Raw genomic sequence first — 24,679 nt, forward strand, 5'->3', positions numbered from 1 at the left:
GCAGGTCCAGCCCCACTGCAGGTCCAGCCCAGAGCAGGTCCAGCCCAGAGCAGGTCCAGCCCCACTGCAGGTCCAGCCCCACTGCAGGTCCAGCCCCACTGCAGGTCCAGCCCAGCAGCACCTGCTGCTGTAGGCACGAGGGCTCAGGCACTGTCCCTGTCCCTGCACAGCCACGGTGCCCCTCAGGCTGCTGGCACCAGGGTGGGTGCTGGCCGTGGCTCCTGGAAGCCAGGCTGGGTTTGTGCTCTCGCTGGTGCTTGGCTCAGCCTGCCAGGATGGGGGTGCTGGTGGCAGAGCCCCTGCTGTCCATGGAGCTCCCAGAACAGCCTCGGGGTGTTTGGCAGCTCCCGCAGTGCTGGGGGTCAGCAAGGGGCTCAGGCCCAGAGCTTCCTGCTCTCCATGGCTCCAAGGGAGGAGGAACTGCTCCAAGAGCTGCTGCTCCCTGCTCGAGAGGGGCAGAGGCACTTCCCAAAGCCGTGCCGAGGCTCCGTGGATGGTGCAGCTGGGACCTGGACACCAGGACAGGCTCCCAAGTGTCATGAGTGGTGAAGGTGCTGTGACAGTGTTCTGTCTATGCTTTAGTAACCCTTGGCTTTTGGAATACTTGCCAGCCCCCATCAGAAGGGTTTTTCACTTGAATCACAAGATTAAACTTAGTCTTAAGCAACTGAGAGCTCTTGGAAGGAAGCAAACATCTGTGCTGTGTGTCTGCTTCAGGCTTGTGTGTGCTCTGTGCTTGTGTTTGCTCAAGGAGCACAAGGTCCTGAAAGCTGGAGTTTACATGGGGGGCATTTACATAGCAGCATTATTTCTCTGTAATAATATCATTCCTGCTTCTGTCTAAATGCTCCTGCTGGTTTGATATGTAAGAGTTTAAATTTCACGCTGGATTCTTTGATCACTGCATGTATTCAGTGTAGTACCCATCAGCAGTGAGTATTTTTATTGTTGTCTGCTTTGGTCTGCCTTCCTCTCTGACTAGAAAACTAGGTTCTTTTTTGGATCATGGATGCTCTCCGAGTTATCAGTGGTTAGACAACAAGTAAACACGTACTGTACATGGGCTGCTGGCCAGCTGGCCCTGGCAGCCGGCAGCTCGGGACTTGCTTTCAGCCCCAGAAGAATGCCTGCTTGCTTGGTCATTTCCTTTCCTTTCAAATACAAAAAATAAAACTTTCTTCTTCCAATTATATTGCTTTCTTGGCCTAAATATTGGAATTAGGGAGAGAGCTCCTCAGATATTGGGGCTTGGGCAGTTTGGGAAGAAGCTTTTGGGCTTGCATTGGTGCCCTCAAGAAACAGATGCCGGGCTGGGGAGTGAGAGGGCCTGAAATTCATCTCTTTTTTTTCCCCCTTTCTGTGTGGGAGCGTTTAACATTGAATTTCTGTCCCTGGCTGAGGGCTGCATTGTTTGTGGCAGCTGTGCCTGCCCCCAGGGAGGTGTTGGGGCACACAGAGCTCTCCAGGGGCAGTGCCCTGACCAGGGGCTGTGTCCCTGAGGCTGAGCTTCCTCTGCTTGGAAAATCCCCTTGCACAAGGCTGTTTTCTGCATGTTTGGAACTCCAGGGTGGGGAAGGCAACTCAGAACATTACCTGAAGCACCCTGGGACGTACCTGGCCACAGTACCCTGGTGTTTTGCACCACTGTGACTGGTTTTCTTCCAATATTGGAGTGATTACATTTCTGTAATGTGGCTGTAAGCTGGAGAATAATTAGTCTGAATGCATGCCTGCAATTGATCTTTTTGTTGGCTATTATACTGAAGATCTGCCAGGAAATTAGCTTCCTTTCTCACATCCCTTTCCTTCTCCCCTCCCAATGTGCTCAGAAACTCCAAAACAAAATCCTTCAGCTGGGGAAGCCTCAGCCCATGGATGGGTCTGGTGGTTGTGGCACCTTCTTTGAGCAGAGGAGGATTTTTTCAAGGACACCAGCACAATGTGTGTGCTCTTCCCTGCAGCTGATGGGTTCTTCAGCCTGGGATGGTGTCGGGGCAGGTTTGGCAGGGGCTGCCCAGGGAGGGTTGGTTCCCCAGCCCTGGAGGTGTCCAGGGAAGGGCTGGAGGTGGCACTCAGAGCTCTGGGGACAAGGTGGGCATTGGGCACAGCCTGGACTCGATGGCCTTGCAGGTCTTCTCCAGTTTAAGTGATGCTGTGATTTTGATGGCATCCTTTCCCCAGTGTTGCATATACCAAGGAATTATCATTGGATGCTGGAGTAAATCTGCTTTTGCAGGGAGCTTCACAGTAACTATTTTTTACACAGCAGTCATCTCTTCTTGGCTTTAGTGTGAGGCCAAAAAGAAATCAGGGGGTGCCTTGGCAATGGGACTGAAACAGCAACACAGGTGATCTTGGATTAATTTACTTATTCTACAGAACCATATTTCCAACTTAATTTTATCTCCTTTTCTGATCTGTTATCTCTGCTGTCCATGTAATGCTCTTTTGCAATAGCAGTTGCATTTCTGGCAACTTCTGGGCTGGTTTTGCCACCTTGGGATGACGGCGCTGCCTCCGCACACCCACGGTCAGCCCTGCTTGTGGCACTCTGCTGAGGGGGAAAGGAGGATCAGAACACATGGATGTGTCTCCTCAGCTTCTTGAGAGGCTGGAGGGAGCCTAAGGAGAGCTCCAGCATTCTGAATCTTGGGAAATCAAAGCAGCAGAGAGAGGCTTGCAGGAGAGTGAAGGCTGATGGTAGGAGCCACCTTCTTTTCCAGCTGCCTCCAATAAATGTCGAGTAAAATGCTTATTTTACACACCAAGGGTGTGAGGGAGTTTGCTTTTAAAAAGTGTGTGAAAACTTTCTTTTCATATTGTAATTCAGGGCTGAGTTTAAAGGCTGGTTTTGAAAGCAATAATATTTAGTGGAAGCTGGTTTTGAGTATCTTGAGCGGTTTTCTTCATTATTTTCCATTTGAGCACTTTAAAACCTATCAAGTCCATTTCCCATCTCCACAATCACATTGAGATTACTTGGTGGTTTCTCTGATCTTCTCAAGGCCTTGCTTTCTGTAAATGACAGTCCCTGTGATATTTATAAAATTGTTTTTTTACTTGGTGGTGTTATTAAAAAATATCGTGCAGAAGAAGTGAGTCTGGGAGGAATGAATTTGGTTATTTCTGACTTTGCGGCACTCTTGGGTGGCTCTCACTGGAGGAAAGAAGAGGCTGGTTCTGAGCAGGAGAGCAATAACCATGGGTTTATTCCATGTCTTGGGAGCACGTTGCAGGCTGCAGTTAAGGCTGTAACAGTGTGCAGTCCTGCAGGGCTCCAGGCTGCTCAACACCTCACATTCCCACAGTACCTGGCTGGGAAACACCTGCCCGTACCTGTGCAGGTGAGCACAGCCACAGGGAGTCCCCTGGGGGCTGGTCCTTGACCTGCTGCACCCCAGGAGCAGTGGGCTGCGTCCTGGAGCTGGGATTTGTCCCCTGCTGCTGACTCTGAGCCATGGAATTTGTTCCTTGCTTCATCAAAGTCCATAAAAGATTTGAAGTTTTTCTTACAAAGCTTAAAAACACTACCAGGTCATGGTTTGAGGCTCAGCCTAATCGTGAGGTTTAGTTGGTAATTTCATTTCAAATACAAAAAATAAAACTTCTTTCCTCCAATTAAATTGCTTTCCTGGCCTAAATATTAAAATTAGGGAAAGAGCTCCTCAGATACTAGAGTTTGTGCAGTTGGGAAGAAGCTTTTGAGGTGTTTGAGAAAAGGTTGTGCAGATCAGAGAATCCCAGAATGACCGAGGTGGGAAAAGACCCCCGACACCATCGAGTCCAGGCTGTGCCCAATCCCCACCCTGTCCCCAGCCCAGAGCTCTGAGTGCCACCTCCAGGAATTCCTTGGGCACCTCCAGGGATGGGGATCCAACCCTCCCTGGGCAGCCCCTTCCAAACCTGTCCATGCGTTATCCCAGGCTGAAGAGCCCAGGAGCAGGGAGGAATAATGTTTTCTTTTTCTTTCCTTTGTGCAGCAGTTTAAGTTCTCCCTGGTTGAAATCAGAAGTGCTGCTTTGTTCTTTAGCTCTTCTGCTCATACATTTCTCAGCTCAGAACAGATTTTCTGAGAAAAGACAGATTCTCTTAATTGTCAGCCCTTAAGTGAAGCTGAAGGAGAAGTGCCAGATGCTGCAGGATTTGTGATTAAAGTTGCAAGAATAAGCAATCCAGGGATACACTAATCGTTGTCTCCTTGGAAAGGCTGACCAGCTTATCTCCAGCTCCAGCTGAGGTGAGGAGCTGCAGCCCTTTGCCTGGACCTGGTATTTCCTTATGGATTGTTGCAGGGGAAAATAGGGTTAAGTTGTGACTTTTCCAAGTTTTTTGAAGCACCACAGCTTCCAAAGTACTGAGAAGAAGCAGCAGTAATGGAAGTTGGTGGGTCTGCTCTTGTCAGGTTATCATTTACTGTATTTCTCTCCTGGTGCTTCCTGGGTTTCTCCTCCAGAATCAGCTATACATACAGAATTAGGGATAAGAGGAAGATCTGTATTACAGGTGAAAGCTGAGGATAATGACGGCGTGTTCAGCATCATGAATAAGAAAATACAAAACTTAAGACATTCCTTCCTGTCAGTTTGATGATAATTTATATTCAGGCGTTGGTTAATCTCATTTAAATTCAGATGTGCTGAGGACTCAAATTTAAGAGCATAATTATCCATAGTTCAGTTTTCTCCATGAGGCAGTGGGGAGGAGAAACAGGCTTGGATTGTTCTTTGCTGTTCAGTGTTTCTCTGTATTGCCAGGTAAGTGTTAATTATAGCCATACTTCTAAAATTAGTACCTCTTCTGGTTCCTGAAGTGAGGTGAAATTAATCTGGGGGGAAAAGTTGACCCTAGATTTTAAAAAATATTTTATTCTTAGGATGTGTTAGTTTTTTTATTTTTAATTTTCTGTGGTGGTGGTTTATTTGTTGATAGTCTCAACTATACTTTACAGATTGGTTGTTGAAACATTGAGATGTTATGACTGTATCCATCCTGCATGAGCCAGATATTATGTTAACTTTTAACCTGCTTTGTCTCTGGGCCATAGCCTTTATTGCCCTGCCATGAGTAGATTGGATGGCGGAAGCTTCCCTGGGCAGGGTGGAAAGGAAAGCCCCATGTGTGGTGGGATGGCTCCATAAAAACCAGGAGATCCTTTTCTCCTGGGAAAGCAGTGGGGTGACTCCATAAATCCAGGAGATCCTTTTCTCCTGGGAGGGGCAGTGGGATAACTCCATAAATCCAGGAGCTCCTTCTCTCCTGGGAGGGGCAGTGGGATGACTCCATAAAAGCGGATTCTCCTGGGAAAGCAGTAGGGTGACTCCATAAAACCAAGGGCTCCCTGTCTCCCAGGAAGGGCCAGCACTGCAGGTTCCTGTCTGGGTCCCACTGGGTCCCACTGGCTGCCCTGCACCAGCAGCCACAGACCTGTGCCAGGTGAATCCCTGGCCACACAAGGATTTATCTGCAGGTTTAAGCAGAGCCCTCTCTGCACAAAGAGTTAATTGTGCAGTCAGAGCTGGGTTTGTTCCTGGTGCAGACGTGTTTGTCAGCGTGACCTTTGTTTAATGTTTCTCAGACAGAACATGTAAGTGACATAAGAGCAGTTAAGAGTTGTCGGACGGATTTTAGCCTGGAAATACAGCAAGGCTTTGGCCATACATGTATTTATTGCACCTTAAAAATACTCCTGGGGGAGCTGCACCTTCTGGGGGCCGTTCAGAGCTGGGTGGGAGCGCTGAGCTGGGGAGCCAGGCTGGTCCCACCCTCCTTTGGGATCCCTGGTTGTGCTGACGTGTCTGGAGTCTCACGTGCTGCTTCGCTCTGAAGCACTGTGAAAAATGAGGAAAGATTAACCACTTCACTGTTTCCCAAAGGTGGCTTGTTCCTGGGTTAATTTCTCTAAAGCCCCACAAATCTGAGAGTTTCCAAAGGTAAGAAAAGCTTTTTTCTGAGGGAACCTCATCCCAGCATTGGAGTTTGCTGAGCCATTGGAGCAGTGTCTCTCAAAGATGCAGTAGCAGTTGAAGTTATTGTACTGTTAAAGCAATACAGAAGTGCTTGTTTAAACCAGGATGTTGTGTTTTAGATAAAAGCACCTCTATGTGCCTTTCAGTTGAAAACTTAAGGCTTTCTGTATGTCAGCATCTCCTGTTATTTGGAGTTAAAAGCTTGTTCAGTGTGTGTGGATTGCACCTGTATGGGGTCTGCACCCTGGGAGTTTCAGTGCTGCTTTGGTTTGTTTCTCTGGTGAAAAAGCTGATTATAAGGCTGAGACTGAGGTAAATGAAGTTGTACCCCAGTGAGGACTTCCCAGTAATGTCCAATTGAAATGGATCTTTTTTTTCTCCTTTGCTTGATGTTAATACTTTTAAAAGATGGCATTGTTGGATTGACAGATCATCTGACAGGTTGAAGGAATTGGCTGATGAACTTTCATTTTTTTCCTACCCTATCCTGCATCTAGCTTTGTCAGATTTTTGTCTTTGTTATGCTCTTTTCAGGTGCCTGTAGCTTTGAAACCTGTCCTAGCTGCAGCTCAAAAAGCATTTTTTGGTATTTTCATATTGTTTGATTTCATCAATAATATGGGAAACTGCTGCCATACCTGTTCTCTCACCTCCTGTGTAATTATGCTTATGTAAGGAGATGAGGACTTAGGGACTAATACATAGTCTTAAAACTGAGTTTAACACCTGTTTTCTTCAGGTGCTGAGTAGAGTGAGCTCACCCTCCAAGCCCAGCATGCAGTGAATTCTGCCTTTTCTGGATTTCAGTAGTAAACATCCAGTAATTTTTCCATAAGGAATACTACAGCTCTCCTACTGGAACAGTCTTTAGATGACTTCAAAACCTGTTGCAGCTGTGAATGCTATATACACTCCGTTGAGTAAATCTTGAGTAATGACCATAGTTAAAATGTTTGATATGAGCTGTTGTAGCATGTTCTAATTCAGGAGAAGACAAGAGTTTCCCAGCAGGAAAGTTTTTTAATACTTTTCATCAGGAATGTTGGAATTGCTGCTGTTGGAAACTTGCAGTAAAGTCAGCCCTGAAGACACAGGAGGTGCTCTGGGAAAAGAGGGATGCTGTGGAGGGCTCAGGGTCTGTCTGTCCCCGCCATGGGGGTTGTGTGAGAGGTAAACAGCCCATTAATGAAGTTTACAGATGGAGTTTAATTGGGAGGGGTTCCCAGTGCTGCTCAGGAAGAGAAAATACACAAAGAGGCAGAGGCGAACAATGTGGCCAGGAAACTGTGCGAGGTTCACAAGGAAGGAATAGAGGTTCCTTCAGCTGACAGGGAGGGGAGAGGACAGAGGAAAGACGATAAAATAATACCAGAAGCCCAGGAGAGAGAAAGAAGGTGAGAGCCAGAAGTATCTTGGAAGGGGGAAGAAAAAAGCACACCACAAAGGAGGCCAAAGCCCCAAGGTGAGAGTTGCCTGTAAAGGCCGGGTGTGGGCCACAGGAGGGATGTGGTGAAACATCTTAATAGTCTTGAGTGTGTGACATGGTTGCCAAGTGGAAATAAAAGCAGGTAATGACCTACTGTGTGTGCATGTCATAGCAGAAATTGTGTCTGTAATTGCTTAACAGTGTTGACAAAAGTAATTACAGCACTCTACTGGATAATTCAGTAAAGTTGACTGAAAAGTGCCTTGGAAGTGACATACAATATACACGTCATACAGGTCTGGGGTGCTACTCCTTGCTTGGCCTTCTGAGAATATTACACAAGTTTCTGTGGCTGATTTTGTGTCAATAAACAAACTTTCGACATGCTTTTCTTCCTGTTCATGCGAGGAAGAGTGGTTTCGTATTTGTTCTTTGCATCCACTGTGTCAGAGGCCAGTTAAAGTGAAGTGAAATTGTGTTCTGAAAGGTGGTAAAAGTGGCTGTTAGGGCTCGGGAAATGCTTTTTAAACAGGTTTGCTCAGTTTTAAGCTCTGTTATGTAGACACACAGGTCTGGATATGAAAGATAAAATGCTCTAAGAACTAAATGTAAAATGGAAAAGAGAAACTTCTTGTAGGGTTTGGGGAGAGGCCTCGGCCTCTCCCTCAGGGCCCTGAGCCATCACCGTGCTCATCCGTCAGCAACTCTCTGATTCTTAAGTCACCAGGAATTTTGAATTTGCTCCTTTATCTTTCCTGTAAGAATTCCTGCTCCCTCTGTAAGATGGTAAAAAAGAATCTCTACCCTTTCAAGTGACGTTAGTGCTCATGACTAAATGGGGAACATAATCCACACAAGTTGGTGCTGCACCTCAGCCCGGGCCTGTGGCGCTGACAGCAGCTTGCAGTCGTCATCCTTGTGACTAAGATCTCAAAATCATCACAAGTATTTTTGTCTTCCAGCAAAGTACCCAGGATATGATGTTTTTATTGCTTTTTGTTTATTTTTCATGCTCTTGGAAGCCGTCATGAAAGCTGATTCCATCCCAGCGGGTTTATTGTAGCAAAGCCCAGTCTCCCTTCCCACTGCACTGCTCATTAAAGCCAGCTCAAGCTCCTCATCAGCTCATTTCTTTAGCTGCTGATGAAAATAAATGGATTTAACAATGAAATTCCTTCTCAAGCGATCTAAACATACTGAATGCATACCTGAAACTGGAGTGGAAACACAGTGAGTTTAGTAAACAGTTCGAAAACAACAGCAGTGAACCTTCAGTACAAATTCCTGTTGGTAAATGCAAATTATCTGTGTAACAAGTTCATTTCATGTCACATCCATGTGGAAACAAACCAGTACAGTTTGTGGGCATCTCTTCTGCCCAACAGAAGGGTGTCTTCAGTACTGAAACAGTAAGTGCTGGGGGATAAATCTTCATTTTCAGCTGCGGGTTGAGCACTGGCTGAAGCAAATGACCAGTGTGCCCATTGACCATCCAAAATTTCAGGAATATGCTGCTGTTAAAAATACAGTTCTTATTTGCTGGTTGATTTATATTGGGGGAAAAAGTTTGCTTTCTTTCCTGCAGATACTGGGAATATAACAGACATGTTTTAAACCATTAGGTAGATTTTGATTCTTTAGCAGTTTCTGCTAAAAGCAAATGTCATTTAAGGAGAGTATTTTTCTTGCTTACGTTCCTTGTTTAAACTCTGTTTTGGCTGTTTTCTTTTTGGTCCACTGGTGTTTTTTGAGCTTCTGGACTTCTGTTCAAAGTTTAAAGAACAATAAGCAGTCAAATGTAAAATAATGTCAATTGAACCAACCGATGACTCAACAGTCAACCAAGTCATCCTGGCCCTGCACCAAATGGACCAAGGCCAAAACCTAAAGTTGGCACCGGTCCCCGTCCCTGTTCTCCATAGATTTGCACTGAAGCAGAGCCCAGAGTGCAACACGTTGGTTAATATTCCATAATGAAGTGCTGCACATGTAAATGCGTGCCTCCCATTGAGAAATCCGTGCTGGGGGAGGACCTGTCGTGCAGGGAAGCGGGGAAACGGGGTTTGTGCTCCAAGAAATTCAACAGCCTCAGTTGCTTCAGTATGGCTTCCCCTCTGAACTGAGCTTCCTGGAAGGGCTGGAGAAGGAATGAAGGGAAAAACATTCCTNCTCCATAAAAACCAGGAGATCCTTCTCTCCTGGGAGGGGCAGTGGGATAACTCCATAAAAACCAGGAGATCCTTTTCTCCTGGGAGGGGCAGTGGGATAACTCCATAAATCCAGGAGATCCTTCTCTCCTGGGAGGGGCAGTGGGATGACTCCATAAAAGCGGATTCTCCTGGGAAAGCAGTGGGGTGACTCCATAAAACCAAGGGCTCCTTGTCTCCCAGGAAGGGCCAGCACTGCAGGTTCCTGTCTGGGTCCCACTGGGTCCCACTGGCTGCCCTGCACCAGCAGCCACAGACCTGTGCCAGGTGAATCCCTGGCCACACAAGGATTTATCTGCAGGTTTAAGCAGAGCCCTCTCTGCACAAAGAGTTAATTGTGCAGTCAGAGCTGGGTTTGTTCCTGGTGCAGACGTGTTTGTCAGCGTGACCTTTGTTTAATGTTTCTCAGACAGAACATGTAAGTGACATAAGAGCAGTTAAGAGTTGTCGGACGGATTTTAGCCTGGAAATACAGCAAGGCTTTGGCCATACATGTATTTATTGCACCTTAAAAATACTCCTGGGGGAGCTGCACCTTCTGGGGGCCGTTCAGAGCTGGGTGGGAGCGCTGAGCTGGGGAGCCAGGCTGGTCCCACCCTCCTTTGGGATCCCTGGTTGTGCTGACGTGTCTGGAGTCTCACGTGCTGCTTCGCTCTGAAGCACTGTGAAAAATGAGGAAAGATTAACCACTTCACTGTTTCCCAAAGGTGGCTTGTTCCTGGGTTAATTTCTCTAAAGCCCCACAAATCTGAGAGTTTCCAAAGGTAAGAAAAGCTTTTTTCTGAGGGAACCTCATCCCAGCATTGGAGTTTGCTGAGCCATTGGAGCAGTGTCTCTCAAAGATGCAGTAGCAGTTGAAGTTATTGTACTGTTAAAGCAATACAGAAGTGCTTGTTTAAACCAGGATGTTGTGTTTTAGATAAAAGCACCTCTATGTGCCTTTCAGTTGAAAACTTAAGGCTTTCTGTATGTCAGCATCTCCTGTTATTTGGAGTTAAAAGCTTGTTCAGTGTGTGTGGATTGCACCTGTATGGGGTCTGCACCCTGGGAGTTTCAGTGCTGCTTTGGTTTGTTTCTCTGGTGAAAAAGCTGATTATAAGGCTGAGACTGAGGTAAATGAAGTTGTACCCCAGTGAGGACTTCCCAGTAATGTCCAATTGAAATGGATCTTTTTTTTCTCCTTTGCTTGATGTTAATACTTTTAAAAGATGGCATTGTTGGATTGACAGATCATCTGACAGGTTGAAGGAATTGGCTGATGAACTTTCATTTTTTTCCTACCCTATCCTGCATCTAGCTTTGTCAGATTTTTGTCTTTGTTATGCTCTTTTCAGGTGCCTGTAGCTTTGAAACCTGTCCTAGCTGCAGCTCAAAAAGCATTTTTTGGTATTTTCATATTGTTTGATTTCATCAATAATATGGGAAACTGCTGCCATACCTGTTCTCTCACCTCCTGTGTAATTATGCTTATGTAAGGAGATGAGGACTTAGGGACTAATACATAGTCTTAAAACTGAGTTTAACACCTGTTTTCTTCAGGTGCTGAGTAGAGTGAGCTCACCCTCCAAGCCCAGCATGCAGTGAATTCTGCCTTTTCTGGATTTCAGTAGTAAACATCCAGTAATTTTTCCATAAGGAATACTACAGCTCTCCTACTGGAACAGTCTTTAGATGACTTCAAAACCTGTTGCAGCTGTGAATGCTATATACACTCCGTTGAGTAAATCTTGAGTAATGACCATAGTTAAAATGTTTGATATGAGCTGTTGTAGCATGTTCTAATTCAGGAGAAGACAAGAGTTTCCCAGCAGGAAAGTTTTTTAATACTTTTCATCAGGAATGTTGGAATTGCTGCTGTTGGAAACTTGCAGTAAAGTCAGCCCTGAAGACACAGGAGGTGCTCTGGGAAAAGAGGGATGCTGTGGAGGGCTCAGGGTCTGTCTGTCCCCGCCATGGGGGTTGTGTGAGAGGTAAACAGCCCATTAATGAAGTTTACAGATGGAGTTTAATTGGGAGGGGTTCCCAGTGCTGCTCAGGAAGAGAAAATACACAAAGAGGCAGAGGCGAACAATGTGGCCAGGAAACTGTGCGAGGTTCACAAGGAAGGAATAGAGGTTCCTTCAGCTGACAGGGAGGGGAGAGGACAGAGGAAAGACGATAAAATAATACCAGAAGCCCAGGAGAGAGAAAGAAGGTGAGAGCCAGAAGTATCTTGGAAGGGGGAAGAAAAAAGCACACCACAAAGGAGGCCAAAGCCCCAAGGTGAGAGTTGCCTGTAAAGGCCGGGTGTGGGCCACAGGAGGGATGTGGTGAAACATCTTAATAGTCTTGAGTGTGTGACATGGTTGCCAAGTGGAAATAAAAGCAGGTAATGACCTACTGTGTGTGCATGTCATAGCAGAAATTGTGTCTGTAATTGCTTAACAGTGTTGACAAAAGTAATTACAGCACTCTACTGGATAATTCAGTAAAGTTGACTGAAAAGTGCCTTGGAAGTGACATACAATATACACGTCATACAGGTCTGGGGTGCTACTCCTTGCTTGGCCTTCTGAGAATATTACACAAGTTTCTGTGGCTGATTTTGTGTCAATAAACAAACTTTCGACATGCTTTTCTTCCTGTTCATGCGAGGAAGAGTGGTTTCGTATTTGTTCTTTGCATCCACTGTGTCAGAGGCCAGTTAAAGTGAAGTGAAATTGTGTTCTGAAAGGTGGTAAAAGTGGCTGTTAGGGCTCGGGAAATGCTTTTTAAACAGGTTTGCTCAGTTTTAAGCTCTGTTATGTAGACACACAGGTCTGGATATGAAAGATAAAATGCTCTAAGAACTAAATGTAAAATGGAAAAGAGAAACTTCTTGTAGGGTTTGGGGAGAGGCCTCGGCCTCTCCCTCAGGGCCCTGAGCCATCACCGTGCTCATCCGTCAGCAACTCTCTGATTCTTAAGTCACCAGGAATTTTGAATTTGCTCCTTTATCTTTCCTGTAAGAATTCCTGCTCCCTCTGTAAGATGGTAAAAAAGAATCTCTACCCTTTCAAGTGACGTTAGTGCTCATGACTAAATGGGGAACATAATCCACACAAGTTGGTGCTGCACCTCAGCCCGGGCCTGTGGCGCTGACAGCAGCTTGCAGTCGTCATCCTTGTGACTAAGATCTCAAAATCATCACAAGTATTTTTGTCTTCCAGCAAAGTACCCAGGATATGATGTTTTTATTGCTTTTTGTTTATTTTTCATGCTCTTGGAAGCCGTCATGAAAGCTGATTCCATCCCAGCGGGTTTATTGTAGCAAAGCCCAGTCTCCCTTCCCACTGCACTGCTCATTAAAGCCAGCTCAAGCTCCTCATCAGCTCATTTCTTTAGCTGCTGATGAAAATAAATGGATTTAACAATGAAATTCCTTCTCAAGCGATCTAAACATACTGAATGCATACCTGAAACTGGAGTGGAAACACAGTGAGTTTAGTAAACAGTTCGAAAACAACAGCAGTGAACCTTCAGTACAAATTCCTGTTGGTAAATGCAAATTATCTGTGTAACAAGTTCATTTCATGTCACATCCATGTGGAAACAAACCAGTACAGTTTGTGGGCATCTCTTCTGCCCAACAGAAGGGTGTCTTCAGTACTGAAACAGTAAGTGCTGGGGGATAAATCTTCATTTTCAGCTGCGGGTTGAGCACTGGCTGAAGCAAATGACCAGTGTGCCCATTGACCATCCAAAATTTCAGGAATATGCTGCTGTTAAAAATACAGTTCTTATTTGCTGGTTGATTTATATTGGGGGAAAAAGTTTGCTTTCTTTCCTGCAGATACTGGGAATATAACAGACATGTTTTAAACCATTAGGTAGATTTTGATTCTTTAGCAGTTTCTGCTAAAAGCAAATGTCATTTAAGGAGAGTATTTTTCTTGCTTACGTTCCTTGTTTAAACTCTGTTTTGGCTGTTTTCTTTTTGGTCCACTGGTGTTTTTTGAGCTTCTGGACTTCTGTTCAAAGTTTAAAGAACAATAAGCAGTCAAATGTAAAATAATGTCAATTGAACCAACCGATGACTCAACAGTCAACCAAGTCATCCTGGCCCTGCACCAAATGGACCAAGGCCAAAACCTAAAGTTGGCACCGGTCCCCGTCCCTGTTCTCCATAGATTTGCACTGAAGCAGAGCCCAGAGTGCAACACGTTGGTTAATATTCCATAATGAAGTGCTGCACATGTAAATGCGTGCCTCCCATTGAGAAATCCGTGCTGGGGGAGGACCTGTCGTGCAGGGAAGCGGGGAAACGGGGTTTGTGCTCCAAGAAATTCAACAGCCTCAGTTGCTTCAGTATGGCTTCCCCTCTGAACTGAGCTTCCTGGAAGGGCTGGAGAAGGAATGAAGGGAAAAACATTCCTCTCTGCTTCTCTTGCCTTCTCTTCATTTTTCCCTTCTCCTCTTCTTCCTGCTCAGAGTTAACATGTTATTTCTACTCTTATATTTCTTCTAGTTTCTTTATATTTCTTTTGATTTTTGTTGTGTTGTAAAGCAGGAATTAGCTCTGCAGTGCAGCTGAAATCATGAGCTGGTGAATATCTGTGTGGCCACATAGATACAACTCCAGGCCCAGACCACTGTTAGATATTCCACTGGCAGCAGGAGAGTCTTAATTTTACTGTGGTTTTTTTCAGAATAGAAGAAATGAACTTCCTAATTACAAGTCTAAATTTATTTATATCTTGATGATTATTTGACTGGGGAAGGACTATACTGCAGCTTTGAGGCATTTCAGCCTGGAGAAGAGAAGGCTCCAGGGGATCTTGAAACCCCTTCCAGTGCCTAAAGGGGCTCCAAGAGGGCTGGAGAAGGACTTTAGACAAGGAGTGACAGAAAAAGGGGGAATGGCTCCCCAGTGCCAGAGAGCAGGGTTAGATGGGATATTGAGGGTGGGGAGACCTTGGCACAGGCACTGAGAGCAGCTGTGGCTGCCCCTGGATCCCTGCAAGTGTCCAAGGCCGGGTTGGACAGGGCTTGGAGCAGACTGGGACAAGAGAAAGTGTCCCTGTCCAGGGCAGGGGGTCTTTAAGATCCTTTCCAATCCAGACCATTCTGGGATTCTATCATTCTACTGCAGTTTAGTTTAATCTTTTGCTGCCTTTCTTTCTGTATCATTAATATTTTTCCATGTATGTTAGAATCAGCTTTCCAGATGTCTCTCTCCTTTCCTAGCAGCATCATTTTGGCAGCCTGCACACAGTCCTGTGATGGACACGAGCACTGGACACGGCTCACGCTGAGGTCATTAATGGAATAAGTCCTGTTTAATATTTTAAGTTCAGTTCCTCTGGTACAACATTAATGAGTGCTGGAATAAGGGGTCAGATCTGATATATGCTGACTGTGGAGGAAGAGCCAAAATGCTGTGGCTGCTCTGAGCTCATGGATCTCTTGTGATAATTGCAGAGTGTCTCAGTGCAGTTCTGCTGCTGTTGAATTCCAAGTGCTGGCCCTTGGAATTGGTGTGTTAAAGGGTCAGTGTTAAGACAACATGGTTTTGGGCAATATCTCAGCTCTTGGTTAGTTTGCAAGGTTCAGAAAACTAAAAGCCTGCCTCCAAGACAGGTAGAGCAGCTCTGAGGCACCTGAGATCTGAAACAGAATCCCAGAATCCACAGGAGTTGGAAAAGACTTTCAATGTTACCTAGTCCAAGCTGTGCCCAGTCCCCACCTTGTCCCCAGCCTAGAGCTCTGAGTGTCACCTCCAGGGATGGGATCCAACCCTCCCTGGGCACTTCCAGTGCCTGAGCTCCATTTCCATGGGGAAATTCCTGCTGCTGTCCACCCTGAGCCTCCCCTGGCCCAGCCTGAGGCCGTTCCCTCTCCTCCTGTCCCTGTTCCCTGGCAGCAGAGCCCGACCCCCCCGGCTGTCCCCTCCTGCCAGGGACTTGTGCAGAGCCACAAGGTCCCTCCTCAGCCTACTTTTCTTCAGGCTGAGATTTCTTGGGATGCACTGAAAATAAAAAAAACCCTCTAATTCTACTCAGACTCTTGCACTTTATTGTGCAGTGCATTATTCTTGCAGCTGTCCTGGTCCTGGCTCACCTGTGAGCACTGAGGGTGTCCCTGTGCCCTCGATGTGTCCACGATACCAAGTCTGTGAAAGGCAGGTTTGAGATGATCCACAGGCTGTAAATACAGGTAGATCAAATGGCTGTCATCCTGCAAAGCATAAGTCATTTGTATGGCCCAGGATAATTTAATTCCATATTTTCCCGTATTTTTATGTAAAGTCTGTATTTAAGTATAGAGGTACTGGCTTCTGTCTGGATCTCTTTTTTAGCTGCGTCTTTATTTAGGGAAGGAAGGGTGCACAATGAAATTTAAAAAGCAGCACAAAGCTTTGGAAAAGTGTGCCTGAATCGATTCATATAGAAATGAATTCTACCCTTGAAGGTAAGACTTTTTGGCTGCTTTACTGGAGCACTGTAATAAATATAAAAGTTTAGAACATATAATTTAATTATCATATTCTGGCCATAAATGCTTTAGGTCTGTAGTACATTTGAAATCCCAAGAGCTCTGGCTGAGGTTGCAGCTGCAACATCAATTACCATTTATCCATTCCAAGAAAGCTCTGCCTGTGCCCTTGAAACCTTTTCGTTCTGGAGAGGCTCCAGCGGGAGCGCGGCCGCTCCGCTCTGCGCGCGGCTGCTCCGGCGGCGCTCCCGGGGATGCCAAGATGGGAGCAGGCGCCATTTCACAGCGGGGCCGGGGCCTCTGGAGCTGCCAGCGGCTCCCTGGTGCTTCCAGAGAGCTCAGGGTCCCCTTGGTGGATGCTCCTCAAGGTTTGGGCATAGCCGTGGTGCAGGCTTGGAGAGCACTGGAAGCAGGGTGGCCGTGGCGCTGCCAGAGTGGGTTTGCTCCGTGTGTTGTGTTGGGAATCTGCAGATTCCTGTTCTGCTCCCGTGCTGGTGGTATCTGCCAGCAGTATTTGTACAAACCCACAAATGCTGTGGCCAGCTTCAGTAGTACGAAGGGATGGTAAAAGGTGTGTCCTGCAGGTGGGGGTGACCCGAGACTTTGCTGCTGGAGCTATCTCTGGTACCTTAAATATTTCTGTTAGAACCCTGGCAGTCCCCTAGCACCATTTTCTGTGACGGGGTCGGGAGGAGGGACAGTTCTGCCCCTCTGACTGCACACCAGGAGTTTCTCTGCCGTGAGTTTCTGGCTCTGGCAGTGAAGGAGATTCGAAGGAAGGTGGCCTTCTGGAGTGACACATCCCTGACGGCAGCGTTATCTCGGCTGTGTCATAGACACGTTACACAAAACGAGACCGTTAGCTCAAAATCTGATTTCCTGGCTTATCAGGGGGGGTTTAATACTGTGTTTATCTGGCTGTGTGATAAAGGAAACCCTGTTCATCGTCCTTCTCCTCAGAGAAGCTGGAAAGCAGAAATGCTGGGGGCTTTTATTTACAGGCTTTGGTTAAGTACTCCAGAGTAGATTTTTCATTTGTTACAGCATCATTGAGGACATGCTTGTTGTCAGACCAGCACTCCTACCAGAACCATCCATATTAAACAGAAAATATGAAAGAGAATTGAAGAATAGGTGGGTCTGTTAGGAAGTTATGTGGAGGGAGGATTTGTGTCTTGGTGAGCAGTCAGCAGCCCAGGACACCTTGGCTTGGGGTCTGTCACCTTGTGATTTGTGCTGTGGCAGTGGCTCTGTGCCCCTTCTGAGGCACCCAGCCAGCCAGGCCTGGCTCTGTCTGCAGAGTTCAGGCAGCCTGGGAGGAAAACCTGGGTTCTTACCAATTTTCAGTCTCTTGAAAATGAAATGAAAACATTTCAAGAGACAGAAGAAACCAGTGGTTCAGGTTCTCAGCAAAATGCCTTTCTGGAATTGTTTCCAATTGGCAAACACAATTCTATTTTAATAGTCATGACAAGTCTAGTGTCAACAGCCTTGGATTAAATTTTTTTCCTGCTTGAACTGAAAACTACTTCCCTGTGTAAGAGGATATAAAAATAATTAATAGTTTCTGTAGTTAATGAAGAAATAAATAAACAATTCAAAAAATGTAATCAGTCGGTATCCACAGCCTAGTGTTTACATTGTTCTCATTGCTGGAAGATAAGGAGGAGGCCCAGATGGCAATGACATTGAAAATGGTTTCTTTACTCTTAGTTTGGTGATACCACTTACACCAAGAAGTAATTTGCTTTTAGGAATACGTTCCCAGTAGTTGGTTCAGTCGAGCTGCAGAGCCAGGATGTGTGGTGGGCTGTGTTTTGGTGTCTGGGTGTGTCAGGAGTGAGCTCCTGTTTGGAAAGAATGTGATCCAGGCTGACCATCCCTTCCATGCACTGGTGAAAAGAGGTGCAGGAAAAGATCAGTAATTTTGGTTCCTGAATTGTTCCCCTTGTCATTGCCTCACTAGAGTTGTTTTTCATAGGATCAGAGAACCATGCAGTGGTTTGGGTTAGGAGGGACCTTAAGGATCATCTGATTTTACCCCAGGCTTGGCAGGGACACCTTCCCCTGTCCCAGGTGCTCCAGCCCCAATGTCCAGCCTGGCCTTGGGCACTGCCAGGGATCCAGGGACAGCCCCAGCTGCTCTGGGCACCTGTGCCAGGGCCTGCCCACCCTGCCAGGGAGAGATTTCTTCCCAGTGTCTATTCTAAACCTACTCTTGGAAGTTCAATACTTCTGTGATTTTCATTTAATAATGATAAGTAACAGGAGAGTGGTATATTTTTTAAATGACATTACAGTGTTAGTAGGGTCAGCACATAGGGCTGTGGCCATTCTGTGTGTTGGGGAGGTTTTCTGTTCTTCACAGTAAAGAGAAAAAGGAGACAAGCAGATGTTCTCCTGAGCAGTGCCCACCTGCCCTGGGAGGAGGTCATTTCTTCACAGGGTGAATCCCTCCTCCCCTGCATCTGCTGCATGTCCATGGCTGGGGGCAGGGCCAGAGCCTGGTGCTCCCTGTCTGTGTGTCCTGTGTGTCCTGTCTGTGTGTCCTGTGTGTCCTGTCTGTGTGTCCTGTGTGTCCTGTGTGTCCTGTGTGTCCTGTGTGTCCTGTCTGTGTGTCCTGTGTGTCCTGTCTGTGTGTCCTGTGTGTCCTGTCTGTGTGTCCCTGCTGTCCAGGCCATGCTGTGACCATCCCCCAGCAGGACCCCAGGACAGGAGCTGTCCCCAGGCCTTACCGCACCCTCCCGAGCTGCAGGTGACCCTTGAGCTGGGGTTGAAGTCTCTGGTGAATGATTAACACTGAAATGGCTTTAGTTAAACAGCTTGATTTCTGCAGAGCTCCTTACTGGGGCAGCACCTTGCTTCATTAAGGTTTCCCATTTTGTCCCCATATGTTGCCTTGATTGGAAATGATAAACACATCTAAACAAATAGATAAAATCAGATTGTGTATGAATAGTTTCTGAGAAATACATGTGAATGTACTAAGTTCAGTACCTTATGCCTCCCAAAATGAAATTTAATCAGTTTTTACAGATTTGGAACCCTGAAAATTGGAAGGTTTTTTCCTCTCTCATCTATGCTGCTTGATTATTGTTTTTTAAATCTTGATAAGTCTTGCACTTTGCTAGGGTTTTGTCGAGCTGAAAGCAACTTCTGTAAACACTGAAAGGTATTCCATTATTATATTACCTCAGAGCATAAATTCCCTGCTTACCTCTTCCTTAGGAAGCAGTCATTTGCCTTTTAGTGTGTGTAACTTTGTAGGTGAGAGATGTGTGTGCAATGTCAGGCTGGTTAGGAGCCCTGCTGCCCTGCAATCCCTCCTGCTGCTGTTTTACACGCGGGGCTGTCTGGCAGCTCTCCACACCGTTAGTAAATATTGCCCTTATCTGATACAGCCAGGCTGGGGAGATATGCCTGCAGCCCGGATTGGATTGCTGGCTACTGCTTTATTAATCAATGTAATCATTTATTTTTAGTTTTCTAAGTCATATCATCTGTTTTCTTTCTCATATTACATTTTCTGTGGTGCTGGTATAGAAAATGAGCCCTGTTTAAAAATTAAAGGTGACTGAAAAGTTTCAGTGGAATATGTTTGGCACTGTCATGGTTTCCCTGACAGCTGATGAATGTTTCCTTAAAAATGCTTTTGTCAGAAATTTGAGAGGTATAAAGAGTTTTATTTTTGTATCTAAATTAGCTGTCTTCAAAACTATACATAGAAAGATGTTTCCATCTTTTTCTGGGTTTAATAATTTTAATGAAGCGAAGTTCTGAAGTTATATATTCCTTATTTAAAATCATAGCTCCCAGCCTGTACTTCAGTGTTTAATCTGAGATATTTAGTCTTAGAAAAGGAGTCGCTGGGCCTAAACCTTTAGAGAAAATACGGCATGTTTGAGTAGCCAGCCAGTGATTGCTGCTTGGAGAAGGGGTATGGCTTGGTTTTGAGGTGTTGGGCTTTTTAGTTGAGTTTTTTTTTTTGCATATGACAGTCTGAAAACACAGAAACAAATTTCTTTTTCCAAAGGTATCAGTAAGCTGGGGAGAGAAGAAAAAAACAAAACCCGAAACAAATGAAGTAAGGTGTATGACATGAAAGGAAGGGGAGCTTTGAGGTCAGAATTGCCTGATGATCAGACAGGAAAGCTGTGAGACAGCACAGAACCAAGCACGGCGCTCAAGCCTGAGGTTCTCCCCTCGCCTCTGGGCTCCTTCTGCAATCTCCAGGAGCAGCAGACCAGCACAGCAGAAATAGATGTGACTCCTCAGCTTCCTCAGCCATGAGCTCTGTGCTCCTGCAGCCCGTGCCCGGGGGGCACAGACCCCTCCATCCCTCCCGAGCTGTTCCTAGAGGTCTCTGCACTTGAGGAAGGCAGGCAGAAAGCAGGACCAGCCTGTAATTAAAGATGTGTGTTCCTACAGACATCAAATAGGTGGGACTGGCTTGAATTACATCCTGCCATGGCTTGGGTGCTGAGGGCTGGGTTGTGCAACCACGGGGGGTTATTAAAGCTCAGTGTTTTAGAAAGAAGAAGGATTAATTGGAAAAGGCAGAAGAGCCGTGCCATGGCTGGTGAGCAGCCCATCAGTGAGCACTGCTCCTGCTGACAGACACCTTGTGGGGGCTGCCAGCCTCGTGGCACAGCCATGGAGGAGACGTGCCGCAGCATTCCACTGATACTTGCTGAACACAGAGGAGCGATGTGACAGATTTCAGTTCTTTACCAAGCTCTGGAAAGAAGCATTCTTCCTTTTGGGAAAAGAAGGGCCTTGTTCTTCCCTTTTTCCTCAAGTTTGACTCATTCTCCTCCATTCCTGCTGCCAGCCTTTCCTGCTGAGGGCTTTGCACCACCCTTGTTCTGGTCTTACTCTGCTCTCCTCCTCCCACTGCTCTTCCAGCACGTTGAAGCTGTTGCTGTGTTCCTGTCTGGTGTTTTCTCCTCTGCTCTGAGACACAGCTCAGCTTCTCCCCAGCTCAGTCACTGGATTTAGGGGGTCCACACGTCCCTTAGCTCTTTGCCTGCCTGTGCTGTCTCATTTTTCCCCCCTAAAGCAAGTAATTTTCACTTCTCTCTGCCTTCTGGTTCCATTTTTGTCAAAGTGAGAACTTCATTGACACATTTATTCTGGTCTGACTTTGATCCCTCTGTATTGAGTGGGAGGATCCTGCTCCTTGTCTTTTGATTGCCTCAGTCCCTGTAGGAAAGAACAAACACAGTGGCAAAGTCCTTTGGATCAGTGGATGGGCCATTTCTCTGGTGCTCTCTGGGGATGGGACACGAGGACCTGTGCAAAAGCAGAGCACCCAGGTGTTGGAATCTCTTCATTCAGGGTGGAATTTTAAGCTTTGCGTGAGCGTGTTGGAGCTGTAGGTTTTTTTAAATGTGTGACCAAATCTGGTCAGACTTCCTTGAGGAGAGGAAAAGGAATTTTCCATGCAAAAGCCATCCCACATACAAATGTTAAGCCCACATCAGGGAACGTGGATGGTCTGGAGAGTTTCCAAGGAGAGGCACCAAAACCTTAAATAAAAGTGTCATTTTTCTAGCTTCATCTGGAGAGACTGGAACCCTGGTGAACAGGATTTTCTGTGAAAATTAGTCTCAAGTAAAGCAGGCAGTATAGAAATCATATTTTAGAAGTTCCAAACTTAGTTGGAAATCACAGAATAGCTGGGGTTGGAAGGGACCCCTGGAGATCATCCGGTCCAACCAAGGAGGGGTCACCCAGAGCAGGGGATGCAGGAACGTGTCCAGGTGGGTTTGGGATGTGTCCAGAGAGGGAGACTCGGTGACCTCCTGGGCAGTCTCTGGCATCCTCCATGGAAGGAAGTTGTTCCTCATGTGGAGGTGGATGAGCTCAACAAGCTGGGGGCAGTGCCGTGCTTGGGGCTGCAGCTCTCTAAGATCAGCCCCTGAGCTCTGGCCCAGCACTGCTGGGTCAGCCCTGAGGATTAGGAGCAGCTCCAAGGTGATTACGATGGATTGTTTGTTGTTCAAAGAGGGATTTGGTTTTTTTCTTACCAAGCCAACCCTTCATTTGTAGCTGGGCTGGGTGTTTACATCCAGATCCTGGAATGAGGAATATTTCTCACTCTGCTCCTAAACTGCTGGGGTGAAATGATCACTTGTTACTGTGAATATTTGTTACTATATGGCCCAATTTGCACAGCTTCTTGCATAACAGAATCCCAGTAGGAAAGCCGGTGGTGGTGCTGGGAAGGGAGCCCTTGTGCAGACTGCAGGGAATGTGGCAGTAATGGAAACAATATGGAGTAAGAACGTGTTTTAAGAGTCAATTTTAAAGGCTGGGATAATTGTGCAAGAAACTTGGCTTCAGAAACGTGTAAGGGAAGGAATCTTGATGCAGCCAAATAGGCTGTGAAAAATCCATACAGCTTTGCTTGGGTTTTACAGAAGTCCTTGTTTAACTGTTTCTGGTGCTCTGCGTGCAGAACTGCCCCCGAGAGTGGGGACAAGTGTGAACTCTGTGTTCACCTCTATCCCAGTTAAAGGTATTTTTCTGCTTTGTTTCAGCCCTGGAATGAGGTCAGATGTAAGCTCTTCTCCATCCACAACCTCAGCAACGACGGGACCACCTCCCAAGCTCTGCCTGGTGTGCTCTGACGAGGCCTCCGGGTGCCACTACGGTGTCCTGACGTGTGGCAGCTGCAAAGTGTTCTTCAAGCGGGCAGTGGAAGGTAGGACCTGCTTGGATGAGTTTCCTGCTTACAAATAGAAAATCCCCATGCATATCATCCAGTTTTGAGCCCAGCATCCGTGGTCTTGCTAGAATCCTACTGAACATCCCATCCATTAGATCACCGATCTTGTCATAGTAAATCACATTGATAATGGTGCATTATCCAAAGCATGGATTCCATTCACATTGATAAAATGCTCCCATTCACTCTGTGTAAAAGAATTTATTGTTGTCTTGGCTTTTGTCTCTTTCATTTTCTTTCACTGTTGTTTTTGTTTATTTGTCCCATTTTTATACAGATATTTGTCTGTGTGCAATGGATTTGTAAAGTTTGTGATTTTCAGTTTAAGGTTATTTGGTTTGTGTAGAAAACATACATGGAACTTGGTAAATCTGTTGTGTGTGAGGTTATCTTAGTTTTACAGTTCTTCCTGTAAACAGTGTTGGTTGAATTGCATCCATGTCCCTGGGTGTTACTTGTGGGGACACTGGGTACCAGGGACATGTGTGGGATTGAATCACTGAGATTTCTCTCTAGCTGTGATTAGAGAAGATCATTCTGGAAAACAGAGATGATGGAAACCTGAGGTGATTAAGGACTGTGATTATGGGGTGTGTTTGTAGCCATTTTGTAAGGGACTAGGTCGTACCTCAGGATCTGACTCTGCTTCAGTATCACATGCAGAAAAACTGGAGCATGTTCCCAATGCTTCTGGGAAGATGGTGATTCCTCAGGTCTGAAGAACACTGTTCTTAGTCCTGGCCCTCAGGGCTTCCTGTCTTGTGCCTTCCTCATGCAGCCCTCGCTGAACCAGGCTCTTTCTGCTGACGTTTCTGCGAGCTGGGGTCACTGGAGGAGAGGCTGTTGGACAAAGACAAGCCACTGTTCAGTCCTCAGAGGCAGCACTTCCCCCAGTTCCTGGCTCACCGGGTGCCATGGGACCTCCATGGAAGGGCAGAGCATCCCAGAGGGATCAGAAAGTCAATTCATGTCGTGGTTTCTGCTGGGCACAAAGGGGTGTTGGCTCTGTGGGAGCTGAACTTTAACAAGGCACTGTGATCTCAAGTGCAAAGCAGATGATCATCTGTACCTTTGATTAAAACATGGTCACCAGAGATCCCTCAGTTTACAAGGCAGCTGGATGTGTGCCAAAGGCATGGGTTTGCCTGTTCTCAAGCTTAATTTAATCACAAAAGTATTGATACAGGAAGGAATCATCCCATTGATTCCTTTTGGTTTTGACACACCATAAATCAACTGTCTTGATATTAAAAATGTAAGCAGGCTTGTGGCAATCAGTCCCTCAGGGCTCACCTCTGCTTTCATTTTGATTGTGCCACAAATCATCCCACTCTTGACAGAATCCCAGAATCATTAAGGTTGGAAAAGACCTCCAAGATCATCAAGTCTGGCCTTTGTCAGCTGGGTCATGGCACCAAGGGTTGAGCACCCTAAATCCTTCCATTAGATGTCATGGATGTTTTCAGGACCCCTTCCAGGATCCGTTAGTCCTAGTCTACACATTAAAGAACAAATAATTTGGTTTTGTCTTTTATAGGCATTTTTCTTATTAGGAACACATGTAAAAAGAATTTGTTTCTGCAATATCCTTTTTATTAGTGGCTGCCAGGCACCTGTTAGTGTTCAGATCAAGCTGACTCTGCACACTCATTATCCGGCCTTTAGCCAAAGCCCTTTTTTCCACCTTTGCCTCCAGGCCTGTGTACTGTGACAAACACTCACAGAAACTGGAAGTGTCATTGTTGAGGAAGTCAATGTAAAGTGCATTTTTTCAGCGAATAGTGGAACCAGAGAAGAGGAAGGGTGAAGGTGGGACAGCAGGTATCCACTTATGTGCAGTTCTTCAGGCAGAGAGGCCTTTCTTCAGGAGCCCAGGCTGGGCAGAGACAGCTTTTTC

At 46.1% G+C, this 24,679-nt stretch overlaps 1 protein-coding gene across 1 annotated transcript in view; it reads left to right on the plus strand.

The window, feature by feature from the left end:
- NR3C1 (nuclear receptor subfamily 3 group C member 1) overlaps positions 1 to 24,679 on the plus strand; it is a 59,886-nt gene that overhangs the window by 17,254 nt on the left and 17,953 nt on the right. Inside the window, exon 3 of the mRNA XM_015642077.3 lies at positions 22,595 to 22,758. Within this exon, the coding sequence (XP_015497563.1) occupies positions 22,595 to 22,758 (164 nt within the window). The remainder of the gene's footprint in view (positions 1 to 22,594; positions 22,759 to 24,679) is intronic.

The sequence above is a fragment of the Parus major genome, chromosome 13 (genome assembly GCF_001522545.3).
Source record: "Parus major isolate Abel chromosome 13, Parus_major1.1, whole genome shotgun sequence".
NCBI classification, from domain to species: Eukaryota; Metazoa; Chordata; class Aves; order Passeriformes; family Paridae; genus Parus; species Parus major.